At 50.8% G+C, this 16,328-nt stretch overlaps 1 protein-coding gene across 2 annotated transcripts; it reads left to right on the forward strand.

Annotated features, from left to right (window-relative positions):
- Positions 1–337: 337 nt before the first annotated feature.
- On the forward strand, positions 338–15,934 carry INPP5B (inositol polyphosphate-5-phosphatase B). 2 transcript variants are annotated; one of them, XM_071576585.1, is made up of 22 exons: positions 338–667; positions 1,066–1,145; positions 1,632–1,729; positions 2,099–2,128; positions 2,592–2,702; positions 5,271–5,364; positions 6,663–6,833; positions 7,542–7,643; positions 8,009–8,123; positions 8,754–8,870; positions 9,197–9,384; positions 9,867–9,978; positions 10,133–10,242; positions 11,099–11,234; positions 11,746–11,856; positions 12,495–12,657; positions 12,814–13,049; positions 13,228–13,347; positions 13,684–13,768; positions 14,385–14,512; positions 14,767–14,878; positions 15,544–15,934. In XM_071576585.1, the coding sequence occupies exons 1-22, from the start codon at positions 611–613 to the stop codon at positions 15,666–15,668; spliced, it is 2,601 nt and encodes an 866-aa protein (XP_071432686.1). In that variant the 5' UTR covers positions 338–610; the 3' UTR covers positions 15,669–15,934. The 2 variants fall into 2 exon arrangements, with proteins under 2 accessions (XP_071432686.1, XP_071432688.1); XM_071576587.1 differs by lacking the exons at positions 338–667; positions 1,066–1,145; positions 1,632–1,729; positions 2,099–2,128; positions 2,592–2,702 and adding an exon at positions 2,963–3,035.
- Positions 15,935–16,328: the final 394 nt, after the last annotated feature.

The raw sequence follows: 16,328 nt of genomic DNA on the forward strand, positions 1-16,328 counted from the left end.
CCCAGCGCCTGCAAAAGGAGCTGATTTAGGCCAAACTCTGTTTCTACAGTACCAGAGACTAGTGACGTTTTACAGCACCTGCTCCCACACTCTGTACGAATTTATTTGCATAATAACCTGGCAGATCAGAAGTTGGCTGCTGTGCTGGGTTGTCTTGAAATTCAACAACAACAAAATAATTCAAGGTGCCATTGGAAAAAAAACAAAGGGATCTCAGGATTTTCCTTGGAAATGAACTTTCTCCCTGTCTGCCAACCCCAGGGCTTCCTCCTCTCCCTCTCCCTTCCTGCCGGGAGGGGCCAGCCGGAGGCCGTTCCTCTCCCGCATCCCGCCGTGCAGCATCCGCTCGGCCGCCGTCCGTCCGTCTGTCCATCCATCCCGCGACCCCTCCCGCATCCCGCCCCGTTATTTCCGGCGGCTCCGAGTCCCGCCTGCCGCCGGTCCCGGCGTGGAGCGATAACGGAGCGGAGACGGTGCGGCCCCGGGGGCCGGAGGGGCGGTCCGGAGGCGCCGTGTCGCATCGTGTCGCGACAACCGCGCTGAGAGCGCAGCCGCCACCGGTGAAGCCGCCGGGTCCCGGCCCCGGGGAGCGCCGTCCGCCGGGGCGGAGATGGACCAGTCGGTGGCCATCCAGGAGAGCCTGGCGGGGGGTGAGACCTGCAGGATCGTATCCTTGGATCGGCCCCCGGTGGCGCGGAGCCGTGCGGGGCCCCGATCCCCGATCCCGCGGGTCCCTCCGGTTTGTCCCCGCCGCTCCTTCCAGCTGTGCCCGCTCCCTCCGGTTTGTCCCCGCCGCTCCTTCCAGCTGTGTCCGCTCCCTCCGGTTTGTCCCCGCCGCTCCTTCCAGCTGTGTCCCCTCCCTTCGGCTTGTCCCCGCCGCTCCTTCCAGCTGTGCCCGCTCCCTCCGGTTCGTCCCCGCCTCTCCTTCCAGCTGTGCCCCCTCGCTCTGGCTTGTCCCCGCCGCTCCGTCCCACTGTCCCAGCTCCCTCCAGTTTGTCCCCGCCTCGGTCCGGTCTATCCCCGCTCCCTGCCGCTGTCTCGCCGTTCCTTGACCCGCGGCCGCAGGCGGTGCAGGGTCTCCTGGCCGCGGGGGAGAGCGCGGAGAGCCGGCTGCTGGGCCTGGTGGAGCACCGCGGGCAGCACGCGTGAGTGCCGGAGCGGAGCGGGCGGGGAGAGCATCCCAGAGAGACAGGAGCTTTTCGGGCCCTTCACGGGGAGAGCATCCGAGAGAGACGGGAGCTTTGCGGGTCCTTCTCGGGGGGAAGCATCTGAGAGAGCGACGGGAGCTCTGTGGGGCCCTCAGGAGCCACATGGGAACCCTCTCCCATCCCAAGACTGATCCAGAGACAGTCCTGTAGGGCAGCAGTTTGAAGGCATGATGCACTGATGTTATGGGTGGTTGGTGAGAACCCCCAGGCCTGTGAGCAGCTCTGCTCTGCTCTGCCAGTAGTGTGAAGTTGTTATTTAAGTGATGGGGTGAGCAGGTGGTTGGGTACGTGTTTGAGAAGTTACTCTGGGGTTTGCATGACGGTGTGCTAGCAGGTGCTGCTGGGTGGGATGGGGTCTGTGTGTGCTTGCAGACATGCCAGTGCTGAGGAGGCTTTGCCTTCGTGTCTGTTCTGTGCTTGCAGGATCTACGTGTACACTCACCGGCGGATGGCCATCACAGCCGAAGATGTCTGGCTGGAGCGAGTGATCCCCATCACAGATGGGTTTGCAGTGGAAGAAGGTACTGAAACACAGTGGTGGCTCAGTGGCTGCCTCCAAAGAAGAGGATGAAGGAGTTTGGAGTCCGTATTTTGTTGTTCTACTTTCTGAAATTCGGGATCTATTCTGCCTTCAGATTTTTTCTTCAGTTTGTAATCCCTGGTGACATTTGTGTGTCACATGGCATTGCTGGCAGGGCTGTGTGAGGAGCACCTGTGTCCCACCAGGCCCCAGCCACGGCCCCTGCCTGGCAGGTTTGCTTTGCTGGCTCTGTTCCTGCAAGGAGTGTTTGGGGCTGGAGAACTTGCTGAGCTCTCTGTCCCTCAAAGTATCAGCACAGTCTGCAAATCTGTTGCTTAGCTTTCAACTGAACTTTGTTTTACTTTTGCAGTTGTACTTGACAGTGACCTTCACGTCATTGGTGAGTTCTGTGGTTGCTTTGGTTGCTCTGGGCCCTGTGCCAGCTGCACACAGTGGGGCAGGAGGGGGGGCACTTGTCCCGTGGGAGCTTCCCAGGGCTGGGGAGTTGCGTCCTTCTGCTCTTGGAACACTTGCCATGCTGTTGGCCATGGTTACTTAGTGCTCACGAGCATTGTCAGCCCCATTCAAACAAGGGAACTATTTTTCCAAACACTTTTAAACTGCTACTAAGAGATTATTGTCACTAAAAGAACAGAATAAAAGTTATTATAAATGGTCGGGGTTTTATTCTTAAATGGCATTGTCATGTAAAATGTGGGAAACGAACTTAATAAGAAAGCATGGGGAGACGCTGCTGAAAGCTGCAGGCTTGTGTGCACCCGCTGCTGTGGAGTGGAGAGACACTCGGTTTCTGAAGGGTTGGCAGCACGACCCACGGGAGCTCTTTCTCCTGATGTCCTCAGGCTCTGACGTGACTGTGCAGATCAGCTCAGCAGAGGACCGGCTGATCGTGCGGCTGCCTTTCGGCTCCCACACGCGCACGTTCCTGCAGGAGCTCAGCAGGTGCAGCCCAGGTACGCGCTTGGAATGTTGCTTTTGCCCGGCCCTTCTGCGTGCGCAAGAGCAGCTTTTGGTTGTGCTGAGCCTCGCTCAGCACTCACTCTGTCCCCCGTGACGATTCCCCACCGCCGGGCAGCTCGGCAGCGACCGTCGGTGTGTTTTTGGGGGGCCGAGGCGACTGCTCTGTGCCGCAGCCAGGGCTGCTCTGCGGGGCCGCGGCCGAATGTGCTCCCGGGGGCGGTCCGGGGCGGTCCGGGGCGGGCACTGAGGCCGTGCCGGGGCCGCGCGGGGGCCGTGCCGGCGGTGCCGAGCTGCGGCGATGTCCGCGAACGGGCGGCCCCGCCGAGGTGAGCGCGGGGACCCGCCGGGGCGGGCGGGGGTGCGGCCCAGCCCGGCCGGCGTCTGTCCGAGGGGGCGAGGCCGGGGCCGGGGGCGGGAGGCGGAGGGGCAGCGCCAGGCACGGCTCCCGCTGCTCCCGGGGCCGCCCCATCGCGGGAGCGGGCGCGGAGCCGCCGCCGGGCGATGCCTGCCGGGACCGCCGGGGCTCCTCGACCCGGTGCCCGGTGGCGTGTCCCCCTTTGCAGGGCGCGCGTGTGAGAAGATTCAGAGCTAAAGCAATTCCTGGAAGTCAGTGCGGGGTTCGAAACCTGGATGTTGCCATATCTGCCGTACCCTGCTTCGTTTAGGCTGGGCTCGTCTCGTTGCACAAAGGCTGATTTAAGTCTCACTTTTGGACACTAAGCATGGGTCCTGCTTTATCCAGGAGATGTGATACGTTTTCCTGCTGTATAGCAGTCCTGTAATGTCACTGCACATTCATCACAGGAATGCTTTTATTACTGCTTAAATCTCACTTAGCTGCAAATACTGTCCAATTGAGACCTGCTGTAATCTCTGCACATAGCTCTGTATTTCCGTGCTCAGTTCAGTTATTGAACAAGGTCATTATTCCACTTCAGAGTGCTATTGTATAAATCCCTCTGGCTACAACGATCTGTGGCTAGATACACATTTATGAAAAGGAAACAACCCTTTTCCAGGGCTAATCTCTTTTATAAGAGAATCCTAAGCTGATTTCCACCCATTAGGTTGGACTGCAAGGTGTGATGTGTGACCGTGATCTTTGGATCACGTAGCAGCTGTGTCAGCAGCAGGCTCACACCTCTGCCCATTCTGCACTGATGCCTTCTGCATGCTGGTGAGTGGCATCATGCCACATGGTAATAAAGCCTGGGATTCTGCTCCTTCCCTGGCACAAAAGTAACCATTGTCTGTTGGTGAAAGGTGAAAGTTTGGGTTGGTTCCTATCACTCTCAAGGAATGTTGCATGGCTGTTTATTGGGAGAGCTTGCAGAGGTTCAAGGAGCACTGGTTGAGAACTCAGTGCCCACAAAGAAAACGCTGTGTCCCATCTCCCTGGGCCCTCCCAGGGCATCTCTGTGTGCTTCTGGTCAGTGCTACATGACTTGGGCTGTGTGATCTACAGTGAGGCTTAAGTCACGTGCATCCAAGCTCTGATAAATCCTCTTACACAGTCTATTCTCAGAGGGTTCTTGGACAGAAGAGGCTTTCCAGGCTGAGAGTCTGGATACCTCTTGCCAGCTTGTTTGTATCCCAAGGGCCTGGGTGAAGTACTGCGAGTTCTATTTCTGGTTTGTGCTCTTGTCCTGCAGAATGTTCTATGACAGCGATAACATCTTAATTCTTTCTGGGTTGTGCTCAAAGGAGAAGCTCAACTGAATGCTTAAAATCTGACAATCTTTAACAATTTCTAGTCATCATTAGATCTGTATGCTAAGGAGCATGATCTGAATATTGATGTTTGTGCATCTTAAACATGGAGGCCCACCCCCAGAATCTTCTTTTGGAACTGTTATTTTGCCACTTATAGGAGCAGAATGTTATAAAATACTGAAAGACTGGTCAGATTTTGCTAAGGTAGAGTGATGTGATTAGTGTCACAGGTGGCGAGTTACATTTCTGTGGTAGAAGCCCCACTACTGTTTTAGGAATGTGCAGTTTGATTGAGGCAAATGTTTCTGCTGAGGTTCAATGACTCTGGACTGCCCAGCCTCAACGTGGGGAGACACCTGTGCCTTGCTGGGTATTTGCAGATGGGTAGAAACGGTTTAAGTGGTACTGTGGGGTTTGTTTGTTTGTTTTCCCTTTATTTCTTCCTTGCTTTGTACTTCCTGTCTTGCTTCAGAAAGGAAAAATCTGTTATTAACATACATTTTTCAGATTCCTTGGGTAAAGCCCTGGATTTTGTGCTGCTAAGTCCTGCTTTGGCTTAGCAGTAAGGGAGAGCCAGCAGCAAGTGCTCCCACAGCAGGCAGTGGTTCTGCTGCTCTCTGTGGCTTCTGTCAGTCCTTCCTCTGCAGAGGAAGCTGCATCATCACAGAACGGTTGGGTCAAAGTAAGCTAAAACTGTCAGATAACTGAAAGAGAAACTGTGGGGCACTTTGTTTTTCCACACAAATCTAAATTGTATTCCACCCACAGTATTTTGCCAGTGTTTGCATAAATGTGTTGATAAAATGAAGAATACTTTGTGTTTAAAGGGATACTTTTTTTTTCCCCAGAAGTGGCTGGCTCTGAAGGTGTCAAACAGAATGGAAAAAAGGCTGCATTCAGTGAGAGCTGCAGCCAGGACAGCACTGATAGAAGCTCTCCCAGGTATGGGATCTCCTGTGGAGTGCAGATGAAGAGAACTGTGCACATCAGCTCTTTGTCCAAGGCTGAGTGAGGAGTAACAGTGGTGGCCACATTTCTGTGCCAGTTCAGCTGTGCCTCCCTCCTTAGAGGGTCTCTGTATCATGACAGTAAACACAGAGAGCACCAAAGCTCTGGGTCCTGATTGTATATGGAATGAAGGATGGAATGAACTGGAGTGGGCAACAAGGATGTCTAGAGGAAGAAATAGAAAGTGCAGAGGACTCTCTGAGCTTCCTGGTGATCTGGGTTTCCTGGAGACTGAGAGGGGAAGCTGATGTTCCTGGTGCCTGCTCTGTAGCCCCACATTGCAATCGTGTTACCACTTCCATCAGCTGGGGCTGTGGTGTGTCAGTGCACAGAATGGGGGGTCTAGGGCAGGACTTGGCAACTTTTTGAGATGAGAATCTATAGATTCAAGTTAAGAGAGAAAGAACTTCAGCATAAGCATGCCATCAAAATGTTAGTGGAAATTTCATCCCAGTCCCTCAGAGATAGCCCTGCTAGTCCCCTACTTGGGCGTATTTTGGCTGTTTAGTGGGACAGGACCTGCTACCATTGTTTATTTTGAACTCAGAGAGCTTTGGCATAGCGCCACTGTATCTCATAGATACACTCTTAAAACATTACAGTTTCATTTTCCAGTTCCCAGGACTTTGTGGACCCCACTGTGTATCCTTCAGAGTCTGTCCCTGTGCTGTCCTTGGCACGGGTGTGCAGGTTCTGACCTTAAAGTTATACTATCCACTTTCTGGTGGGAACTCCCAATCTGTGGCATTATTCCTGTTGCAAAAGCAGTTTGCAGAACCAGGAGACACAAAGTAAAACCACCTCTACCTCCACCCACTCTGGGCAGAGCTGGAAGTTTTCCACCAGGAGGCTTTTTAAACAAACACCTTCTTCATTCTCCTGCTGAGGTCAGAAGGGCTGAGCAGAGGCACCAGGAAATGAGATTTCCATCTGGTTGCTACAGTAAGCAGGGAAAGTGAACAGGTTTTGTATCAACATCTAGGTGTGAGTAAGGCCTGCTTTGCATCAACAGGCTGCACCAGGATAGCAAAAACCATTTCTTTCAGTGAGTCAGACCGGTTTCATCTCAAGATCTGAACCCTGCTAAGAAATACTCATTTCAGCCTTCCAAATGTTATCTGTCTTTAGTGAACAGATAGAAAAATGTGAATCAAGGCCTTGGTGGCAGAAATAAGTTAGTTAGGGTGTATGGACAGCCTGGACTTCATCTGCAGTTTTGCTTTCCTTTGCAGGCAAAACAAACTCAAGCCTGAAGTGAGAACTGAACGAGTTCGGCCCTCCCACGTCATGGCTTCGAACAAGGCCTCGATCTTATCAGAACCAAAGTTTGGACTAAGAGATACTATTGTTAAATCTCAGCTTGTACAGATGGAGGATTCCTACACACACATCCAGAACTACAGGTAATGATCATTCTTGAGAAGAATTTATCTTTGTGAGTTGTAAGTTGGCATCATCTGTCAGAATAACTCATGTCTGTTATTTCATCCTGTGTCCCTGCAAACAGGAAAATCTGTGGAAAAGTATGATCCATACTTTCCAAAACAGTTTTCTTTCCTCATTTAGGCATTAGCAGAGCAGTCAAGGCTTGCCTCATGGTTCTTCTGGAGAAAATGGCCTTTTTGAAATCACTTTTTTCTGTGCTTATTTCAGACAGTGTCTGGAAGTGCATCAGCTCTGCTCACTCCAGCCTTCTCCCTCTCCACTTCTGTCCACTTCTTATCCATGTAGTTGCTCCAGTATGTGCATAAGAGCGAGCTTGGGCAAAATATATAATTAGGACCAAAACTTTACTGTGCTTGAAATCGTTTTATGCAACTCATTCTGTGAATTTACCATTTCAAACTGCTACTGCACAGCTCTAGTCTTGTTTTTATTTCTTTGCTTTAATACTCTGTGTCTGCACATCACAATGTGTGTCCTTCTGTAACATGTGCCTGTAAAGATGCTGCTGTTGTTAAATCATTTTAGGGATTTAAACTTTGTCACGTTTTCCTTATTTCTGCTGGAAACATGTTAATTGTGTGCACTGTTAAGTAGCTGATTAACAGCAGTGGTATCTCCTGTGCTCTGCAGTTTGCAGTGCTGGGATTCAGTCCCTGTCTTTGCAGGGTTTTTGTCGGGACATACAACGTGAATGGTCAGTCGCCCACGGAGAGCCTCCAGCCTTGGCTGAGCTGTGATGCCGAACCTCCAGACATTTACTGCGTGGGGTGAGTGTCCCTCCCTGGCCCATTCTCCCAAACCTGGGCTGTGCTGGTGGATATATCACATGGAGGAGCTCTGCCAGGACACCACAGGGATGTTGGCACTGCTCCAGGACAGGTGTGTGCATAGCCAGAAAGGGCTGTTGGTCTGGTAGGGTTTGGCCTCTCAGTGTTACAAAATCCTCAGTGCCATTTGATGTAATGCTGGCAGTAATTTAGCTTTACATTTAACATACCTCTACAATCAGCATAACTGAATTTGAGTTTTCAGTTATAAACTGAGTATGAATTGATTTAGTTCTTTCCCAGAGGAAAGGGTTGGAGAGTTTTAAACAAGTGCTTGCATCCATGGGTTCCTTCCTCTAACACAGTTTCCAGGAGCTTGATCTGACTAAAGAAGCCTTCTTTTTCAATGACACACCGAAGGAAGAGGAATGGTTTAAAGCTGTAACTGATAGTCTTCACCCAGATGCCAAATATGCAAAGGTAAATGTGGCTTTTGGGGAGACCTGAATGTGGAATCATTTTCCTCTTGGGCCTCTTTTCCCTTTGCTTTCTGTCGTTCTCAATGGCTGTGTATTCCAGAGGCTCGTGGCCTGCAGGCTCTGTAGGTGCTGTAGGTAGTGTTGCTGTGCAGGTGCTGAGGCAGGGGCAGGACAGGGACCAGAGCCAGGCTTCCCCACATAAGGGGAGCTCCTGCTGTCTTGGGGGAGGAGAACAGGAAATTCCATAGCTTCTTCCATGTCTGTCTCCACAATGCATGGTGGAATGGGTTGTGAAGGTATTTTGGTAGGAACACTGCTTATGTTTTGGCTCCTGCTCCTTAGGTCTGCTTCATCCCTTGTCTCTGTTGTAGAATGAAAGCTCCTTTCACAGGCTTATCCTTGTGCTGTACCTCTTGCTTTGGGATTTATCTTCCTCTACTGGGGTGTGGTGCTCCCTGGTCACTTCCTGGGCTGTGCTGCTGGGGGTCTGTGTCCTGTGAGCCCAACTGGTACACTGGATGAGCCTGGAACTCTCTTCTTGGTGACCCATGTTCCAGATGGGGAGTCATGTGCCTTCTCTCAGGAAACCTCTTCCACTCCAGCATTTAATGGACCAGGGTCTGTTTTTCAGGTGAAACTTGTGCGGCTGGTGGGAATTATGCTCCTCTTGTACGTGAAGGCAGACCTTGCTTTGAACATCTCTGAGGTGGAAATTGAGACTGTGGGAACTGGAATCATGGGGAGGATGGTAAGAATGGCACCTGTGCACAAGAAATGGTGAGATTTGGAAGAATCCCTCTCCTTGGATGCCATGGTTGTACCTCCAGCTCAGGGCTGTGACTGCCTTTAGAAGCAGATAGCCCTATCCTGTGCCAGCTCAGGGTGCTGTGAGAGGGAATTGTCATGTGCTTGCCAATGTTCAGAACAATAATCCCCAACTGGCATTTTCAGCCTTTTCCTTCCTCTGGAATTAAGCAGCTTGCCTCAAAGTCTTCTGGCTCTTCCACTGCCAGTAACACATCTGTGGGTTCATCTGCAGTGTAGAAGCTGCTGACCAAAGCCTTTGTCTTTCAGGGTAACAAAGGTGGCGTTGCCATCAGGTTTAAATTCCACAACACCAGCATGTGCATTGTGAACTCTCACCTCGCAGCTCACATGGAGGAATACGAGCGGAGGAACCAGGACTTCAAAGACATCTGCTCTCGGATGCAGTTCTGCCAGTCGGATCCGAACCTGCCCCCTCTCACTATTGGCAAGCACGAGTATGCTTCCCATCTGCCTGTGGGAATCATGGCACGTGGCAAGGGAGCACCTTTGTGGATGTGCTGAGGTTGAGGAGGGGAGCCCAGTGACCTAAACGTCATCTGGGAATGGCCAGAAATGCTTTAGCTTGTTTGGAGAGTGCTCACCCTCGTGGTTCTGACAGGCTGCTTGTTACCTTGTGCTCTCCCAGGCCTTGCTTTGTTCTCAAGTGTGGGGTGGGAATGGGGCAGTAATAAGCACTGATGTCCCCAACTATGGAATTCAGTCAGTGTGGAACAGTAACAGCACCAGTTATTAAGGGGTAGTGACAAACATGCAGAACAGTGTCAATAAATAATGGCAAAGGTAGAAAATCTCTCTCAGTTCTCACTCTGGTGAGAGCAGCCACTGTGCCCACGGGGTTGTGATTGGGGAGAGCCCATGGCCAGGCTCTGGGGTGGCCTCAGGCCTCTGCACATTCCTGGTGTATGTTCTCTCTCAGTGTGATCCTGTGGCTGGGAGACCTCAACTATCGGCTGGAGGAGCTGGATGTGGCCAAAGTGAAGCAGCTCATAGAGGAGAAAGCGTTTCTAGAGCTTTGCCAGTATGACCAGGTACTGATGTCTCACCTGCCTGGACGTGGTGCTGAGGGTGTGTGGTACAAACTTGCACAACTCCTCAGCCTTCTCTGTGCTCGACATCTCCCTTTTAGCCCACGTGGGAATTGTGCATCCAAAATGAAGTTTTTCATCTTTGTTTCTTTTGTAGCTGAAGAGGCAAATGAAGGCGAATGCAGCCTTTGAAGGCTTCACAGAGGGAGAGATCTCCTTCCAGCCAACATACAAGTATGATGCTGGCTGTGATGACTGGGACACAAGGTACAGTGACCATCTCAGATGTCATCCCACCTGTGGCTGATGTTAGCTCTGAAGGCAGTAAAAACAAGGCTAAAAAAATTACAGGTCTAAGGGCTGTAAATAGGAACGAGATTATTGCCGGTTCCCTCCCTTGGCTCCAAAATCCATCTCTAGTTTACATCTATTTATGCTGCTTTTCTCCCACTGCTGCTGTCAGATACTCCTAATCTTTTTTTCCCCCAGGAATAATCCTATTGGGTTTCCTCTTAGTTAGAGGTGCACAAAATTAAGGAATCATTTTAGCTTGTTTAATTCTTTTTGTCTAGTCTGTTGGGGTTTTTTTTCCCAAGCAAAATCTTTAGGGTCTCTTATTTGCTGATCTCTGCTATACCTGCTCAGGGAAGACGAGTCAGGGTTCACATGAAGTGTTTGTGCTGTTCTCCAAAAGCATGTGAAAACCTCAGTTCCTGTAATGCTCTACACACAGAGCAGCTCACCTGTTCCTGGCAAACCAGGAACTTCATCTGCAAGTGCAGGAATGAAATCTGGTGCAGCAGTTAGTGAAAAAATAAACGGAAACCTAAAATGTAGAGCCTGAGTTCTTATTTTTGTGGCTCTTATAAGCAAAAATATCTGAAAATTGCTGTGTCTGTTAATTGTATTTTGCATTTTCGAAGAAGTAGGAAGTAAAGCATGAGGTAGAGATACCTCATAGTAGACAATTAAACTTTTTATATCTACTCAAAGAAACTGTTAATAGTATCACTGATAGAGAACGAGCTCCAGGCCATGGCAGGAAACCCCGAGACTCGTGTGAGAGCAGAGTTACTGCACCTGAACTGTGCCAGGAGACTGTGTTTTTTCCCCTCTGTTTCAGTGAGAAGTGTCGTGTTCCAGCGTGGTGTGATCGGATACTCTGGAAAGGGCAGAACATTGCCCAGCTGAGCTATCGCAGCCACATGGCCCTGAAGCTCAGTGACCACAAGCCAGTTAGCTGTGTCTTTGATATTGGGGTAAGTACATCAGTGCTGCAGGGAATAGCTCTGCTGACCTTGTCCTCTGTGTGGGGAGGGAGGAGGGAGATCCTCCTGCTTTTATGGCATCCCCAGAGAACAATGGCTTGAAAGGTGGGCTGGATCAGATACAGAGATGGGATTGTTGGTCAGAGTAAGCAAGGGCTGTGTAAATGATACCCCAAGTTAAGCAGGACAATGCCTGAATATCTGTCGGTGTTCTCTGGGAACACAGCAGTGCATTGTCAAACCTTTTCTTTTTTTCTGAGAGAACAAAGAGGCTGATCTAATACTGACTGAGTGGCTCTTGTTAGTTATGGCAAGGTCCTTTATTGTTGGATCCTGAGTAGATCTTGGATCATTAGTGCTCCAAGTGGCTCTGCCCACTACCTGGGTTCCATGCTCTAATGTGCTGCTAAAATCAACTCACTTCCTGTGTTTCCAGCTGTGTCCCAGCTGCCCGGCAGAGGCACAGCAGGTGCCAGCTGGTGTGGTGTATTGTCCTTTTCAGGTGAAGGTTGTGAATGAGGAGCTCTATCGAAAAGCTTTTGAGGAAATTGTCCGCTCCCTGGATAAGCTGGAGAATGCCAACATTCCCTCGGTGACGCTCTCCCGCAGAGAGGTGGGACATGGTCCTGTGCCAGCACTCCCTGAAGGAACTGAGCAACCCTAGACCCCAGCAGTAGAAGGTGGATTTTAGAGCCTGGGGTCTGGTTCCAAAAAGTAGAATATTTTGACTTCCAGCTGCTCTCTGTTTACAAACCCCAGGAATCTTTGTTTCTGTTTAGGTGCTGGTAAATTCCATTCACAGCCCAAGGCTGCAGGGCAGGGTGTGTCACTCCCTGAGGTGGGGAGAGAGAAAGTAAAAAGGTGGTTTGTGACCCTTGCTCTGACTTGTTCTTTGAAATGTAAAATGTAAAATCTGAAGCATTTGGGGAAGGTCAAACCCAGCATTTGTTTTGTGTGTTGGGGACTACAAAGATGAGCCCCGGAGATATCTGAAGCTACAGCTCTTCATTCTCAGTTTCACTGTGGTTATCTCAGGGGAGCATTTGTTTTAAGCGGCCCACTGTGCAAAGGACTTTGGCATTCAGAGTAGGCAAGTGTGATCCTCTGGAGTCCTTGGAAGAGGGAGGATATGGGAGCAAAGGGTTAATACGGGTGTCTTGCTGCTTAATGATTAAACCATGGGAAGAGAATTGCTGCTGGGGCTGGGCAAGGTGGAATGGCTGATGATGTTGACTGACATTTGTTTTCTAGATCCATTTTGAGGATGTTAAATACATGCAGCTGCAGGTAGAGAGGTTTACAATCCGCAATGGCCAAGTGCCCTGCCAGTTCGAATTTATCAGCAAACCAGATGAGAAAACCTACTGCAAGGAGTGGCTGATTGCTAATCCCAGCAAGGGCTTCCTGCTCTCAGGTGAGCTCCTCCTTGTTTGTCTCATGTTAATGAGCTGATATTGTCCACTTCTGGCCTCGTTTTCTCTCCTCTTCTGAGAGTGCTGTGCCTGTTTGCAGGCAATTGGTTTAATACCAGTTGTAACTGAGTCTGGATTTTTTTATCATCTTCTGACAGATGCTGAGATCACAGTTGAGCTGGAGGTGTTTGTTAATAAATCAACAGCTACTTGCTTAAACTCTGGAGAGGAAAAACTCGAAGATATCTTGGTCTTGCATCTTAACAGGGGGAAGGATTATTTTCTGTCTGTAACAGGCAACTATTTGCCAAGTTGCTTTGGGTCTCCCATCCACACGCTGTGTTACATGAGGGAACCGATCCAGGACATGTCAGCAGAATCCATTCGGAGACTTGTGAGTTAAAGACACAATTCCCTTCCAAACCCTCAAGAGCCATTAAAACCAAGGCCTGTTATTGTTATTAACAAGTCTCAATTCTCGGGTTTAAACTTTGTGAAGTACTTTTGCTGAGCTGAATAAGAACTTGCCTCGCTGTTTGTTTGTCTCCCCTCCCCACACCGCCCTCCCTCAGACCCTGATGCCACTAGAGAGGAGTGATGATCCCGATCCTGCTCAAGGTGAAAAGCCCATGGACATCCCAAAGGAGCTGTGGATGATGGTGGATCACTTGTACCGCAACGCTTCCCAGCAGGTTGGCAGTGTTGGTACTGGAAACACAAAATGGGTTGTTTGTGTCAGGTTAGTTTTGATGAAGATACTGGTGACAGCAGTGACTGTGAGCTGTGGGTGTTTGGCCATCAGAGATAAGTGATCCTGGTGCCTCAGGGTGCACTGTTTGGTGCTGTGTCTGTGCAGCCCCCAGCAGTGTCCTCCTGCACTGCTCTCCCTGCAGTGCCACAGCCTTGTGGTGAGACTCGTCTGATAACCCCCAGTCTGGAGGGATTTTCCAGGCAGATTATAAGGACATTGCTCTATTTACCCAAAACCCTTCTATTTTTCTTGGACTGACCAAGGGTTGTCTTTGCAGGAAGACCTGTTTCAACAGCCAGGCCTCAGATCCGAATTTGAGCAAATCCGAGACTGTTTGGACAAGGGAATGCACGACACCTTCTGTATCCTTTTAGGGGATGTCCAGGAGGGGTCACTATGTTGCAGTGCTCAAAGCTGAGGAAGGTTTTTAACTTGCTCTCTGTACTCCAGGGGCAGCTGAACTCTGCACTTCTTGTAGCTCTGAAAGCCTCTGCTGCCTCCTTGTGATGCTGCTGAATTTCACAAGTGTCAGCTGCCAACAGCACAGCTCACCGTGTGGGATTAACCCAAAGCTGTGAGCAGCAGGAGAGTTCCTGGAGACCTAAGCAAAGGCCATGTTTCAGCAGAAATCATAGAATCAGTTGGGTTGGAAGAGACCTCTGAGATCATCAAGTCCAACCCTTAATCCAACCCCACTCTGATCACCAGATCAGGGCACTGAGTGCCACGTCCAGTCTCACCTTAAAAACCTCCAGGGATGGGGAATCCACCCCCTCTCTGGGCAGCCCATTCCAATGCCTGACCACTCTCTCTGTAAAGAACTTCTTCCTGACATCCAACCTAAACCTCCCCTGGCAGAGCTTAAGCCCCTGCCCTCTTGTCCTACTGTTGGTTGCCTGAGAGAAGAGACCAATCCCCACCTGGCCACAACCTCCTTTCAGGTAGGACCAGCCTTTTCCTTAACCATTTTTGGATCAGTGGGCAGCAACCACTCGGTGGCAGAAGCTCTGCTGCTGTTCCTGGAGAGCCTCCCCGAGCCCGTGATCTGCTCCAGGTTCTACAGCACCTGCCTGGAGAGCGCCAGCAGCTACGGGCTGAGCAGCCAGGTATCCCCCCCTGCTTCCCTGAGGGACCAGCTCTGATCCCAGAGGGAGGGGAGGCAAACTGTCCTCTGCCACCACTCACAGGGTTTTGCTCTCAGTAGCTCAACCAACTGGTCATAGGAAGGATCTGGAACTGGTGCTGCTGGGTTGGGAACAGCTCTTGGCACCTGCAGACAGAGAGGAGTGTTGGGAGAGGGTAAAGCTGGAAGCCATTTGTGTTCCTCTGGGATAAATGTGGTGTTTTTTCCTCTCCTCAGATTATCTCCAGCCTGCCAGTGTGCCACAAAAACGTGTTTGAATATCTGATGGCGTTTCTACGGGAACTGCTGAAAAATTCGGGGAAGAACCATTTGGATGTGAATATTCTTGGTGAGGAAATCCAAACAACCTCCCTGCTCTGAGGGGTGACAGAACCCTTCCCACCCCAGTGGCCTGCACTGCACTGAGGCTTCCAATAGTCCATGGAAAAGTCTGGAAAGTGACCCAGAGGCGTGGGGGTTATGAGCTTTATCCCATGCCAGACACTCTCTCCTGGGATTGGGGTTGGGGTTGTGATGGGAATTGGGATGGAGGTTAGGATTAGGGCTGGGATAGGAGCTGGAGTTGGGATTGGGATGGAGGTTGGGATTGGGGCTGGGATAGGGGCTTGGATGGGGATTGGGATGGGGGTTTGGATGTGGGTTGGGATGGGGGTTTGGATGTGGGTTGGGATGGAGGCTGGGATGGGGGCTGGGATGGGGGTTTGGGTTGGGATGAGGGTTGGGCTTGGGGTTGGGGTGGGGATAGGGGCTGGGATGGGGGTTAGGATTGGGGTGGGGATGAGATTTGGGATTGGGATGAGGTATGAGGGTTGGGATGAGAGTTGGACTGGAGTCTGGGATGAGGGTTGGGCTGGGGCTCAGATTGGAATGAGGTCCAGGATGGGAGTTGGCATAGGGGCTGGGCTGGGGGCTAGGCTGGGGGCTGGGCTGGGGCTGGAGGGGCAGCCCCCCTGTCCTGCTGCCCTCACCGTGCCCCTGTGGCTCTCCCCACAGCCAGCGTGTTCGGGGGGCTGCTGCTCCGCCCCCCTCCTGGCCAGCCCAGCCCCGACATCGCCGACAAGAGGAAGGCCCAGCAGTTCATCCGCCAGTTCCTCCTCAGGGACGACAATTCCCCATGAGTTCAAATGCAGCTCACCCTGACTTTTTAGATATTGAATTACTGTAAAAAAAATCCTTTTTTTTTTGTACATTTTACCGGCTTTTTTTGGTTGTTTTTCCCCTTTTTTTGGGTTGTTTTCCCCCTTTTTTTGGATATCACAGTATTTTATACAACCTGTCTCTTTTTAAAGGCACGGGCCAGGCCCTTGATTTATGTAAAATACATAAAACTTCTAAACAAGCTGTGCATAGATGGGCAGAAAAACAATACAAACACTGATATTTATGCCGTGTTTCGCTCAACTTGTTTGAAAACAGGCACTCAGCAATAGGACAAGGGGGCACGATGGGCTCAAGCTCTGCCAGGGGAAATTGAAGGTGGAGATCAGAAAAAATTCTTTGCAGAGAGAGTGCTCAGGCATTGGAATGGGCTGCCCAGAGAGGGGGTGGATTCCCCATCCCTGGAGGTTTTTCAACTGAGCTTGGCTGTGGCACTGAGTGCCATGATCTGGTAAAGGGACTGGAGTTGGACCAAGGGTTGGACTTGATGATCTCAGAGGGCTTTTCCAACCCAATCCATTCTATGATTCTATGGATGTGGCACTGAGTGAGAATCCAACATCAAGGGTTGGACTTGATGATCTCAGAGGTCTCTTCCAACCCAACTGAGAAGAGAAGAG

This window comes from Pithys albifrons, chromosome 24 (assembly GCF_047495875.1).
Source record: "Pithys albifrons albifrons isolate INPA30051 chromosome 24, PitAlb_v1, whole genome shotgun sequence".
Taxonomy (NCBI): Eukaryota; Metazoa; Chordata; class Aves; order Passeriformes; family Thamnophilidae; genus Pithys; species Pithys albifrons.

What these genes read in the sequence shown, in the direction of transcription:
- INPP5B (XM_071576585.1), top strand. Translation starts at nt 611, where the DNA reads ATGGACCAGTCGGTGGCCATCCAGGAGAGCCTGGCGGGGGGTGAGACC. An exon ending in TGGGTTTGCAGTGGAAGAAG is followed by an intron (nt 1,730 to 2,098) that starts GTACTGAAACAC and finishes TTACTTTTGCAG; the next exon opens with TTGTACTTGACAGTGACCTT. An exon ending in CTGGAATCATGGGGAGGATG is followed by an intron (nt 8,871 to 9,196) that starts GTAAGAATGGCA and finishes TTTGTCTTTCAG; the next exon opens with GGTAACAAAGGTGGCGTTGC.